Genomic DNA, 12,459 nt, shown 5'->3' with positions numbered 1-12,459 from the left:
GTGGGTCATGCTTTGTCAAATAAGATAGGGAGCCCCTCAGCTCTTGGGGTGGCAGTTGTATCCATTGGCTTGAGTATAGGGTGCAAAAATGCCCATTTTCGATGTACACTGTTGCAGAAAAAGGCCCTCTCTCTGCAAGTTTGCTGTGGGCTTCACTCTAGGCATTATACAGGGGGTTCTCTGTGATGCTCTAGAAGCTTGCATCCTGACTCTTATCCAAGAACCAGACAGGAGGGCATTGGTGGGAGGCAGCAGTCCCTCAGCCTTCCACTACCACCCAGGTAAGAAGATGGCTGCTTTTCAGTGATGCAGATTCATAACAGCTTCTGTGAAAGATAAGAGTGGGAGGGTATGTGGGGACAGGCACTCTTCAGTTTATGATGGGGCTACGTCCTGATAAACCCATTGTAAGTAAAAAGTATTGAAGTCAAAAATGCATTTGATACCCTGATAAACCCATCATAAAGTTGAAAAATCCTAAGTTGAAGCATCATAAATCAGGCTCCTGTATGTATTTAAGCTAGAGAAGTGAAAATGCATTCATATATTAAAAGAGATGAGGCTGGGTGTGGCGGCTCATGTCTGTAATCCCAGCACTTTGGGAGGCCGACATGGGCAGATTATCTGAGTTTGGGAGTTTGAGACCAGCCTGATCAGCATGGAAAAAACCCGTCTCTACTGAAAATACAGAATTAGTGGGGGTGGTGGTGCATGCCTGTAATCCCAGCTACTCAGGAGGCTGAGGCAGGAGAATTGCTTGAATTCGGAGGCAAAGGTTGCAGTGAGATGAGATTGTGTCATTGTACTCCAGCCTGGGCAACAAGAGTGAAACTCCATCTCAAAAAAAAAAAAAAAAAGAGATGGAAAAGAGAAGAGCAAGAATGATATCCAAAGGGGTCTGGAGTAGCTGTGAGATTGTTTGGGGCCTGGACAAAGGGAATTTAGAAATTGTTGTATGCCTTTTGACATATCTCTATGAATGCCAAAGACTGAAAATTTCTTTTAATAAAAGCTTTATTGCTTACTGAGCTATGTATTGAACTTCCTGCTGAGACTGAGCCCCACAGGGCCCTGGCATTTATTGGGGTTACACAAAAATGTAATCTTTCCTATCCTATATCCTCCCTGGAGAGCTGAGCTCCAGATAAGGGATGGTGTGCAGATGGTTTATTTGGAAGTTATTTGGGAGGTGATCCCAGGGAGCAGAAGTGAGGGACTGGGGAGAGAGAGGGAAGGAGGGATTTTCAAAATAAGGTGTGTTATTCAGGCCATTGCTGAGCAACTGCAACTTAATCCCTCCCAGGACCATTAGAGGAGCATGTAAAAAGTCTCTCATGGCCAGGTGCAGTGACTTGTGCCTGTAGTCCCAGCACTTTGGGAAGCTGAGGCAGGTAGATCACCTGAAGTCAGGAGTTTGAGACCAGCTTGGCCAACATAGTGAAACCCCATCTTTACTAAAAATACAAAAATTAGCTGGGCATAGTGGCGGGCACCTGTAATCCCAGCTACTAGGGAGGCTGAGGCAGGAAAATCACTTGAACCCAGGAGGTAGAGGTTGCAGTGAGACAGGATTGCGCCACTGTGCCCTACTCTGGTCTGGGAGACAGAGTGAGACTCCATCTCAAAAATAAGAAAAAAATCTCAGGGTTGTCTATCTGATAGTCAACCAGAAGAGGCATTCATCTGCAGCTCCTGCTGACCCCTGTTCGAAGGTTACACTGGAGCCATTAACTCCCTCACAGTCAGGGCCCTGCACATGTGAGTGCTAAGTGGGCTCCCATTAGTGTCCATAGCATTGTAGAAATCCCAAAATAGAGAAAGCAAAAGACATGGACTGGCTCTTAAGGTAAGAGGCTGTCAGGATGAGGCCAGCATAGACTGCAATTAGAATCAAGAGTGATGGTACACCAGAGGTATCTGGTCTACCATCCATCACAGAGAATGTGGGACAGGCTACTCCCTGACTTGACCCTTGGCATGACTGAGATACAAAGACAGGAAGGGTATGTGGCCTTAGGCCACGCCATGGCAGAGAAAAGTTCAGGGCCTTTCTACATTCCTTTATCTGCTCTCTCCTACCTTGAGGGGCCCCCTGACCTGTAGCCTTCCAGGCACTCATGCAATGGCAACTCCTGAAATTTCCACTGCATCACTGCCTGTCTGCAGGGCTCTCCCCTGCCCTATAGCCTGAGTTATAGCTTCCCAGTAGTCCCACCAATTGCCATTAAATCTCCCACTCCTTACTGGGAGGACTCTACTTACTGTGTCAAGGAAAAAAGATGATTATACTCTCTCACATGGTTGTAATTTGGGCCTAAAATAAATGACCCTAGTGGTAGCATTTCAGGTAGGCAGATCCAAGGAAGAAAGATCTGTAGACAGAGTTGGGAAGAGAGTCAAAAAGCCAATGAGTCTCCCGATCCTGAGAGATGCCTTGATGGAGCCACAAACTGAACTGATGTTTTCCTGAATCCATCTCATTTCATGTGACAGGATGGAAATGCTTCCTTTCTTAGCCAGTGTTGCTTGTAACGAGTTCCCTGCAGCTCAGGGAAGAGAGCAACATGTACCGCTTTGTTGCTTCCTGTATAGAGGGGGCAGGAATGAGGAAGTTCATAGAACACTGTCCTTAGCAGCTGCCACAGGAGACCCACCCCAGGCTCTGAATGCAGAAAGGCACACGGCAAGAAATTCCCATCCTGCACATATGGGTGTGATGGACACCCTTACTTCTTGGACTTAAGTTTTGAGGCAACTAGACTGAAAAGGGCTCCTGCTTGATTTAAACAATTGAGCTCTTCCTCTTGGCTCAAGTATCTTGTTGCCTTTTGCACTGGCTTTGCCACTGAGCTTGGGCAAGACTGAGCCAATGCTGCATGAATAACAGAAGATGCTGGTCCTATTTATTTCATGTACTGTGCCTCTGGTAAGTCATGGTTAGTGCTATGGTATTTTCATTTTTCTAGATTTCTTAAAAAAAAATTTTTTTTTTAAGTATTATTTTGAAGTTTACCATAACTATTAGCTCTAGTTCTATCCTAATTTGTGCTTCCCTTGAAACAATTTCCAAAGGATATTCTTTCCCAAAAGGGAGATTGGGGGGAGTTTAGAAAACTTAGATTCTGGGCTTTTAAAAAGTTGACATATGATGATTGTACTTATTTATGGGGTGCATAGTGATGTTTTGACACATATAATGTATAGTGATCAGGGTTTTTAGCATATCCATCATCTCAAACATGTATCATTTCTTCGTGTTGGGAACATTCACTATTCACCTTCTAGCTGTTTGAAACTATATGTTATTGTTAACGATAGTCATCCTGCACTGGTAGAGAACACTAGAACTTAGTCCTCCTATCTAGCTGGAATTTTGTATCTTTTAACAAATCTCTCCCTATCACTGTCTTCCCCCTACCCTTCTCAGCCACTGGTATCCTTCCTTCTATTTTTTACTTCTGTGAGATCAACTTTTTCTTAGCTTCCAACATGAGGGGGAACATGCAGTGTTTAATGTTCTGTGCCTGGCTTATTCACTTAACACAATGCCCTCCAGTTCCATCCATGTTGCTGTGAATGACAAAATTGCATTTTTTTAAATAGCTAAATAGTATTACTGGTGTATATATACCACATTTTCTTTATTCATTCATCTGTTGTTGGACACCTAGGTTGATTCCATGTCGTCATATTGTGGCTATTGTGACTAGTGCTGTAATAAACATGGGGGTGCAGATGTCTCTTTGATATACTGATTTCCTTTCCTTTATATAAATTCCCAGTAGTGGGGCCAGGCATGGTGGCTCATGCCTGTAATCCCAGCACTTTGGGAAGCTGAGAGGGGCAGATTGCTTGAGCCCAGGAATTTGAGACCAGCCTAGGCAACATGAAAAAAGCCCATCTCTACAAAAAAAAAAAAAAAAAAGCCACGTGTGGTGGCACGTGCCTATAATTCCAGTTACTTGGGAAGCTGAGGTGAGAGGATCGCTTTAGCCTAGGCTGTTGAGGTTGCGGTGAGCTGAGGTCGTGCCACTGCACTGATTTTATAAAAAGGAATTTCAATCTTTAGCATTCATAGAGATATGTCAAAAAGGCATCCAACAATTTCTAAATTCCCCTTGTACAGGCCCCAAACCATCTCACAGCAGTGAGACCCTGTCTCAGAAAACAACAAACAAACAAACAAACAAACCCCAAAAATAAATAAATAAATTTCCAGTAATGGGATGGGATTGCTGGATCATAGTGCTATTTGTAGTTTTTTGAGGAACCTGCATACTATTCTGCATAGCAGTTGTATTGGTTTACCCACTGACAGTGTTTAAGAGTTCCCTTTTCTCTGGATCTTTGCCAGCATTTGTCATTTTTTGTCTTTTTGATATTAGCCACCCTAACTGGAGTGAGATGATATCTCATTATGATTTTGATTTTCATTTCCCTGATGATTAGTGATGTTGAACATTTTCTTCATGCCTTTGTTGGCTATTTCTATGCCTTCTTTTGAGAAATGTCTATTCAGATTATTTGCCCTTTTTAACCAGTTTTTTTTTTTTTTTTTTTTTTTAACTGTTGAGATATTTGAGCTTCTTGTGTATTCTGGATATTAATCCTCCTCCATTGTGAATAGTTTGCAAATATTTTCTCCCATTCTGTAGGTTGCCCTTTCACTCAGTTGTTTCCTTTGCTGTACAGAAGCCTTTTCAGCTTGATGTGATCCCATTTGTTAATTTTTGCATTGTTTATCTGTGCTTTTTGAGGTTTTACTTAAGAAATCTTTGCCCAGACCAATGTTCTAAGTTGTTTCCCGCATGTTTTCTTCTAGTAGTTTTGTAGTTTAAGGTCTTACATTTAGGTCTCAGATCTATTTTGAGTTGATTAAGGATGAAACGTGGGAGTCTAGTTTCATTCTTCTGCATAGGGATATCTGGTTTTACCAGCACTTTTTATTGAAAAGACTCTCCTTTCCCCCCATAAGTGTTTGTGGCCTCTTTGTAAAAAATCTGTTGGCTATAGATACATGGACTAATTTCTGGGTTTTCTATTCTGTTCCTTGGGTCTATGTGTCTGTTTTTATCCCAATACCATTCTGTTTTGGTTACTACAGCTTTGAATATTTTTACAACTGGTAGTATTATACTTCCAGCTTTGTTCTTTGTGTTGAGGATTACTTTTCCCTGAGGAGGCTATTCTGGGTCTTTTGTGGCTCCATAGAAATTTTAAGATATTTTTTCCCCACGTTTCTATGAAGTATGTCATTGGTATTTTGATAGGGATTGCATTGAATCTGTGGGTTGCTTGGAGTAGTATAGTCATTTTAATAATATTAATTCTAATATTAATACTTCTAAACCATGAGGATAAGATGCCTTTTCAGCTTTTTGTATTCTCTTCAATTTCTTTAATCAGTTTTGTAGTTTTCCCTGTAGAAGTCTTTTGCCTCCTTGGTTAACTTTATTCTCAGGTTTTGTTTTTTGTTGTTGTTTTTTGTTTTGTAGTTATTATAAATGGATTGCCTTCCTGATTTCTTTTTCAGCTTGTTCATTGCATATAGAAATGCTACTGATTTTTGTATACTGATTTTGTACCCTGCAATTTTACTGAATTATTTAATCAGTAATAAGAGGTTTTTTGTAGTCTATAGGTTTTTCTATACATAAAATCACATCCTCTGCAAATAGGGACAACTTGACTTTTTCCTATCTAATTTGGATGCCCCCCCCTTTTTTTTTCTATTGCCTAATTGCTCTGGCTAGGACTTCCAGTACTATGTTGAGTAAGAGTGGTGAGAGTAGGCATCCTTGTCTTTTTCTAGTTCTTAAGAGAAAACACTTGTAGTTATTCCCGGTTCAATATAATATTAGTTGTGGGTTTGTCATATATGGCCTTTATTGTGTTGAGGTATTTGCCTTCTATACATAACTTATGAGAGTTTTTGTCACGAAGGGATAGGTTTGGTTTTATTACTCAGAGTCTATTGAGAAAAGTAGAACTTCTTAAAGGTGTGTGTGTGTGTGTGTGTGTGTGTGTGTGTGTGTAAAGTGTGGGGGGAGCAGTTTATCCTTTTACAATTATGGGATCTGGTTAAGGAGTCTGTGAGGCTATCATCTTTGTGTCTAATGATGGAGTTTGAAGTCCTTTGAAAAGATAGTTGGCAAGTACAGGTGAGAAAATGGAACAGCTGGAACCTACAAGCATGAAGTGGAACCTATGAGAAAGGATAGAAACCAGTGTCAGTTCCACTGCCTCTGAGTGGATGGTTTGCATGTCCTTCAAGAGAAGCTGGCACCCTCTGTCATAGAACTAAACACACATTGGTCTGGAAGTTGAGAAGCTGAAGAAGGATCCAGGGGAAGGTAGAACTGCTATAGGCTTGACCACTACGCCTTGCCAACAACATGAACCAGCGGATAAAGGATAACATTTGTGAGTGACAAAACGGCTGCTGCTTAACTTCCAAATCTCACACAAGGGTTTCTTTACTGGCATAGCCTAACCAGAAACATATAGGAAAGGGAATTCTGTGAAATGTAGTTCAGCCTAGCCAAGCTGACATATTACAAAACTACCACATGTCCTAAACAAAATAATAGTAAATTATTGTTTGGTAAAATATTAGCTACCATCATTTGAGCAGTGTTCCAGAAACTTTATAGAAGTTATTTCATGTCATACTCATCCTGTGGGAAAAGTATTCATTCTATCTTCATTTTACAGGTGAGGAAACCAAGACTGAGAAGTTGCAGTGAGCATGGTATCATGGACCATCTGGAACTCAAAACCCCTCTCCTGTGGGGAACTCATCCCCATAGTTTCAATTATTCAGTCTACCCTTAGTCAGAGGGATGAACACGTACACAGCCTTGGCCAGTCAGAACATCTTACCCTGTTGGTCACAATGGCTGGTCCATCAACAGCCCTTGACCCAGGCTGAGTCAAACAGAAACTTCCCTGGAACTTTTCTACCAGGGAAGATGTGATCCTTGTCTCCAGGAAGTTGCCGCAAGGTAAATCTGGGGCTTCTGGTGGTCACTACACTCACAAAGTAGAGCATGCTTATCTGAAAGGTAGAAAAAAAGATCATTTGAGCCCCTCAATGCAGCAGTGCCTGAAATTTTCTGTACTCTTGAATCACCCACATTGCATAACCCCATAAACTTCTTGTTTGCTGAAGCTAGTTTGGGTTGGAGTTTTGTCAGTTGCTAAAAAGAGACTAATAAACAAATTGGTCTCAGAAGAGGAGTATTGTAAGGGATCCTAAAATGTAGATTCCTTATGCATGGAGGGGAGCAGAACCCTTGGGTTTTCCAAGTACATAAATCAATCCACTTTTGATTCTTCTGAAGAAAATGTAACTTGAAATCAAGAGAGTTATGTCTAATACAAAGGTTAAGCGATTTGCCCAAGATTACCCAGCTAGTTTAGAGGAAGTACTGGAACTCAAATCCAGGCCTGTCTGATTCCAAAGTGTAGGCTCTTAACCACTACATCATGCTGTAACCATGCTAATTTAGTCAGCACATCTGGGCTTACAGCAGGCTGTCTCCGGAGCTTCTTAATAAAGATGGAAAAAACTGCTTGAAGGAAAGTCTGAGGGGAGCTTTCCAAATGCCCTTTGGAAACAAAGGAGATTGTGGGGTGAAGCAAAAGTGGCTAGATTTTGAGGTCAAGAGCAAAGGCTTTGTTTTGGGATTACAGGCTCCTTTGGAGAAGGCAAGCAAAACAAAAAACTCTGGGATTCATGCAGCGGTCCTTCCTTATTTGTGCTTATCATTTGCATCCTTCATGTATAGGACTTGAATAAACAAAGCAAGTGGATGATTAAGGCAAAGTTCACCAGGGTCAATCCCCCAAATTCTAAACCCTAGAGGTTAAGTTGCTGCCTTATTTTTATTTATTTCCCAGGATACAGATTTTTTTTTTTTGAGTTGGAGTTTACTCTTGTCACCCCGGCTGGAGTGCAATGGCAGGATCTTGGCTCACCACAACCTTTTCCTCCCGGGTTCAAGCAATTCTCCTGCCTCGGCCTCCTGAGTAGCTGGGATTACAGGCATGTGCCACCATGTCCGGCTAATTTTTGTGTTTTCAGTAGAGACGGGGGTTTCACCATGTTAGCCAGGCTTGTCTCAAACCCCCGACCTCAGATGATCCACCCACCCAGCCCTTGCAAAGCAAATCCCAAAACTGGGATTATAGGCGTCAGCCACCTCGCCTGGCCTAAGATACAGATTTGAAAGTGTTCCTTCCCATTCTAGCATCCAGTCACCTCACAAGGAGAGAAGAATTTCTCTGTGACTAAGTTAAAGGTTTCCTGCCTTAGCTCGTCAATCACGTAGAAAACATCTGGTCTTCACTCAACAGTTACCACCATTTTAAAGCCTAAAGCCACTCCTCACCATTTTCTTCAAAGCTTATGAAACTTAGTTTCACTTTATTGCATTTTTCAAAGTTTCAGTTTCCAATGATTTGGTTGGTGGCTCTCCAGACCATCTGCAGAGCCCTCTTTCTCTAGAGCAGTACCATCCAGTAGAACTTTCTGCAATGATGGGAACCTCTATCTATGTTTTCCCATTCCGGGGGTTAGGGGATGTTCCCATTATTGGGATGCATATGAGCCTCCCGTCAGTTTTAGCATGGGCCCCTTCTCAGGGTATCCCGAGAGCAGCTCCTGGCTATGCTACCCTCTGGTTGGCTGCCATGTTCTGGCTGGACATACTGTCTTGCTGTCTTTCTCTTATCAGCCACTAGCAGCCACAGGTGACTGCTGAGCACTTGAAATGTCATATGTGTGTCCAAGGAACTGAATTTAAACTTTTATTTACATTTAATTAATTTAAATTAAAAATAGTCACATGGAGCTAGCGGCTAACTCCCCCAATTACATGCAGGTCACACATGTTCTGATCTTGTTTCTAGTCTCCCAAGGATTATCCTTGCTGACTTTTGTTCAGTTTGTGGCCCACTAAGACCCTTTATGTTGTGTAACCCCTTCATGGTTTCCAGCTTCTATGTGAGGGTTTTGATGTGTTCTCATGGCTTCCATTCCGTATTTGTCACTACTGAAATATGATTTTACTCCTATTTTCCATAGTGTTTGGAATCGTTTGGCTTTGAGCAAAATGGATGATCATACCATGGAGTGAGCTGGTGGAGAATTACATAAGAATTCCCCAAACAAGCAAAATGAGAGATAAATGAAGAGCAGTTATGGCTTTTCCAACTAATTCATAATTTCTTTTTTTTTTTTTTTGAGACAGGGTTTCACCCATCACCCAGGCTGGAGTGCAATGGCACGATCTGAGCTCACGGCAACCTCCACCTCCCAGGCTTAAGCAATCCTCCCATCTTAGCCTCCTGAGTAGCTGGGACTACAGGCATATGCTATCACACCAGGCTAATTTTTTTGGTATTTTTTGTAGGGACGGGGTTTCACCATGTTGCCCAGGCTGGTCTTGACCTCCTGGCTCAAGTGATCCTCCTGCCTTGGTCTCCCAAAGTGCTAGGATTATAGGCATAAGCCACCACACCCAGCTTGATTCATAATTTCTATTGCATCAGGGACTGCCACTGCTGTAAAAGTGGGGAAATGATAACATTGATTAGACTTCTACATGCCCTTATTTCTTCCCCCACTGCTTTCTCCTGAAAATCTATTTCCCTGATTATCCTGCTTTTCTATGTATTATCTTACTCTAGTGTTTGGAAATATTATCTCAAACTGGCCTAATTCTCGGAGGAGATGATAAAAGTTCGACAAAAATATTCATGAAATAGAAGTAGCTCAAAAGGTCTAATAATGAATATATTTGCCACCATGACTTTGCCCTTTTATAGTCTCATTGGCCTGAGACCTTGCTTTATACAAGAGAGTGGGACGCAGTTTTTAATATAAGATATGAGTTCTAAGACCCAAAAGATCAGAATATCTTTAATTTGATTAATACAACATATCATTTTAGCAGTTTTACTGCTCAAAGTTAGTAAAATGTGAACACCTACTGAAAGTTGATTTTTGAGACACCAACAAAAGACGATTGGTTATTTGCTGTCATTCTCTGGCACCACTGAATTATGTTTGTCTTGTGTTCAGTCACTGCCCCAATCAGTGAACGATGCTCCTGAGCAGCCCCAAGAATCCCAGTCCCTCCACCCTCTTGTACAGAGCCAGCACCTGTGTCATTTCAAGAAGATTTGCACAGAATTGACCTTACAAGTGAATGTTTAATTTTAAAAGCTGTACTTTTTTCCCCCCTATTTCCATTTTGGTAAGCAGACCAGATGCTTTACCAAATTTACCCTCAGCTAATTGCATAATTCAATGTCCTGAAATGTGCCCTTGTTTGCTTTAAACCTGCTGATTTGCAAAAGAAATTGTTCCAGGAATGTGGGTCAGATTGGACGCTCCTGTAGAAGCTGAGTTGACCAGGAAAGAGTGGTTCAAGCCTGGCTGGGGTGCTGCATGCCTGTAAATCTGCAGGAATAGCGCACCCTCCAGGGCAGGATTTTCACTATAATGATGAGGCTGCTGGAGGTGAGGGAGAACTGGGGCCTGAAAATGTGGACAAAAATCAGTTTGGCTCTGATCCACTTTTGGAATTCCCCTCAAGCTTTATATCTTGAGCAGGCTTTGGGTCAAGACTGAAATAGAAAGCTAATGCACAGCCAGAGGAAAACAATTTTAAAATCTGGCATTTGCTCTGCCTCTGTTCCTAGAGGCCCTCTGATGAGATGTATGTGAAGTATGAATGATCTTCCAGCAAGAACAGAATAAGAATGACGTTTCTCAGTTACTCTTCCCTGTTTGTGAATCTGGAACCTGACTCACAGAGGTGTTCCTGGGGACTTGGCCCCAGGGGATTTGGTAGACTCCTGGCCAGCTCCAATTCTTGCTAACAGGGAAATGAATTTGGAGGAGACTGAAAAGAGTAGAAGGGAACCAAATGAGACAAAGTGGATGCTGTTCCAGTAGAAGGGGCAGGATGCGAGGATCATCTGCCTACTTCAGTAACAGTGGGGGTGTTCCGATTGAACATATGGGACAGATATGAGCTTCCTGTCATTTCTAGCATGGGCCTTTACTCAGGTATCCCAGGGGCAGCTCTAGTCACAGCTACACCACTCGGGTTGGCGGCCATGCTTCTGCCGGACCTGCTATCTTTCTCTTGTTGGATGTGCTTTGCTGATCTACAAGGCAGACAATGGGGATGAAGGCAGGGGTGTGGGGTAGGGAACTGCTCACTGTATTTCACTTAGCTCTCAGAATCCATCTAGAACTTGTTTCTGGATGGAAGTTCAATCATCTTAATAATTGTGTTAGTTTCCAGTGGCTATGTAACAAATTATCACAAACTTACTGGCTTAAAACCATGCAAATTTATTATCTTATGGTCCTGGAGGTCAGAAGAACAAAATGGATCTCACTGATCTAAAATCAAGGTGTCAGCAAGGCTGTGCACCTTTCCGGAGGCTGAAGGAGAATCCATTTTCTTACCTTTTGCCACCACATACCTTGTTTCATGGCCTGTTCCTTCAAAGCCAGTCATGGCTGGTCACATCACATCACTCTGACATTCACTCTTCTGCCTCCCTCTTCCTCATTTCAGTTCTCTTGTGATTGCACTGGATAATCCAAGATATTCTCCTCATTTTAAAGCCAGCTAAGTGGCAAGCTCAGTTCCATCTGCAAACTGGATTCCCTTTTGCATGTAACCTAACATTTCATAGTTTCTAAGGATTAGGATGTGGACATCGCTGGGGGATCATTATTCTGCCCACCATGATAAGAAGCCCTCACTTTCTTCAAAGCCCTTTTAAAGACCTCATTTGACCATAAAAATGCCTGTGAAACAGGTGACTAGGTGGGATTATCCCCTTTAATGAATAAGAAAGCTAAAATATGAGTCAAAAAATTAAAAAAAATAAAACTTGCATGGGTCCAACCCCAAGTTTACTTTGTTTGTTTTTTGTTTGTTTGTTTAAGATGGAGTCTTGCTCTGTTGCCTAGGCTGAAGTACAGTGGTGTGATCTCAGCTCACTGCAACCTTCACCTCCTGGGTTTGAGCAATTCTCCTGCCTTAGCCTCTGAGTAGCTGGGATTACAGGTGCATGCCACCATGCCTAGCTCATTTTTGTATTTTTAGTAGAGACTGGGGTTTCACCATGTTGGTCAGGCTGGTCTCGAACTCCTGACCTGAGGTGATCCGCCCGTCTCAGCCTCCCAAAGTGCTAGGATTACAGGTGTGAGCCACCATGCCCAGCCCAAGTTTACTTTGAAATAGAGGGTGGAACGTAGTTAAGCTATGGGCCATGGTGTTTAGGGTTTTATTGTGGTTATTGCTCTAGATGACAATGCCTGTCAAAGAGGAGGGATGTGGGGAAAGTATGGACTTGTATGACTAGCTGTCAGACCTGGATTCAGATTTTATGTTCACACAAACTTGATCTGACCATGTCCTTTTCTCC

The 12,459-nt window shown here is 42.2% G+C and overlaps 1 protein-coding gene and 1 long non-coding RNA gene across 3 annotated transcripts in view; one reads left to right on the top strand and one right to left on the bottom strand.

Annotated features, from left to right (window-relative positions):
- The window catches only part of LOC118147312 (uncharacterized), a 35,753-nt gene extending 28,583 nt beyond the window's left edge, over window positions 1-7,170 (top strand). The window contains exon 3 of the long non-coding RNA XR_008476370.2: window positions 6,715-7,170. This is a non-coding gene — a long non-coding RNA (uncharacterized LOC118147312). The remainder of the gene's footprint in view (window positions 1-6,714) is intronic.
- TMEM17 (transmembrane protein 17) overlaps window positions 1-12,459 on the bottom strand; it is a 40,249-nt gene that overhangs the window by 7,121 nt on the left and 20,669 nt on the right. Inside the window, exons 4-5 of one of the 2 annotated variants that reach the window (XM_078349239.1) lie at window positions 6,883-7,057; window positions 2,263-2,584 (exon numbers count right to left, since the gene is read on the bottom strand). In XM_078349239.1, the coding sequence (XP_078205365.1) occupies window positions 6,908-7,057 (150 nt within the window). In that variant the 3' untranslated portion in view covers window positions 2,263-2,584; window positions 6,883-6,907. Of the gene's footprint in view, window positions 1-2,262; window positions 2,585-6,882; window positions 7,058-12,459 lie in introns of those variants that run through there. The other variant, XM_078349238.1, reaches the window with a different exon arrangement.

The sequence above is a fragment of the Callithrix jacchus genome, chromosome 14 (genome assembly GCF_049354715.1).
Source record: "Callithrix jacchus isolate 240 chromosome 14, calJac240_pri, whole genome shotgun sequence".
NCBI classification, from domain to species: Eukaryota; Metazoa; Chordata; class Mammalia; order Primates; family Cebidae; genus Callithrix; species Callithrix jacchus.
This window is presented reverse-complemented; position numbering and strand designations above follow the sequence as displayed.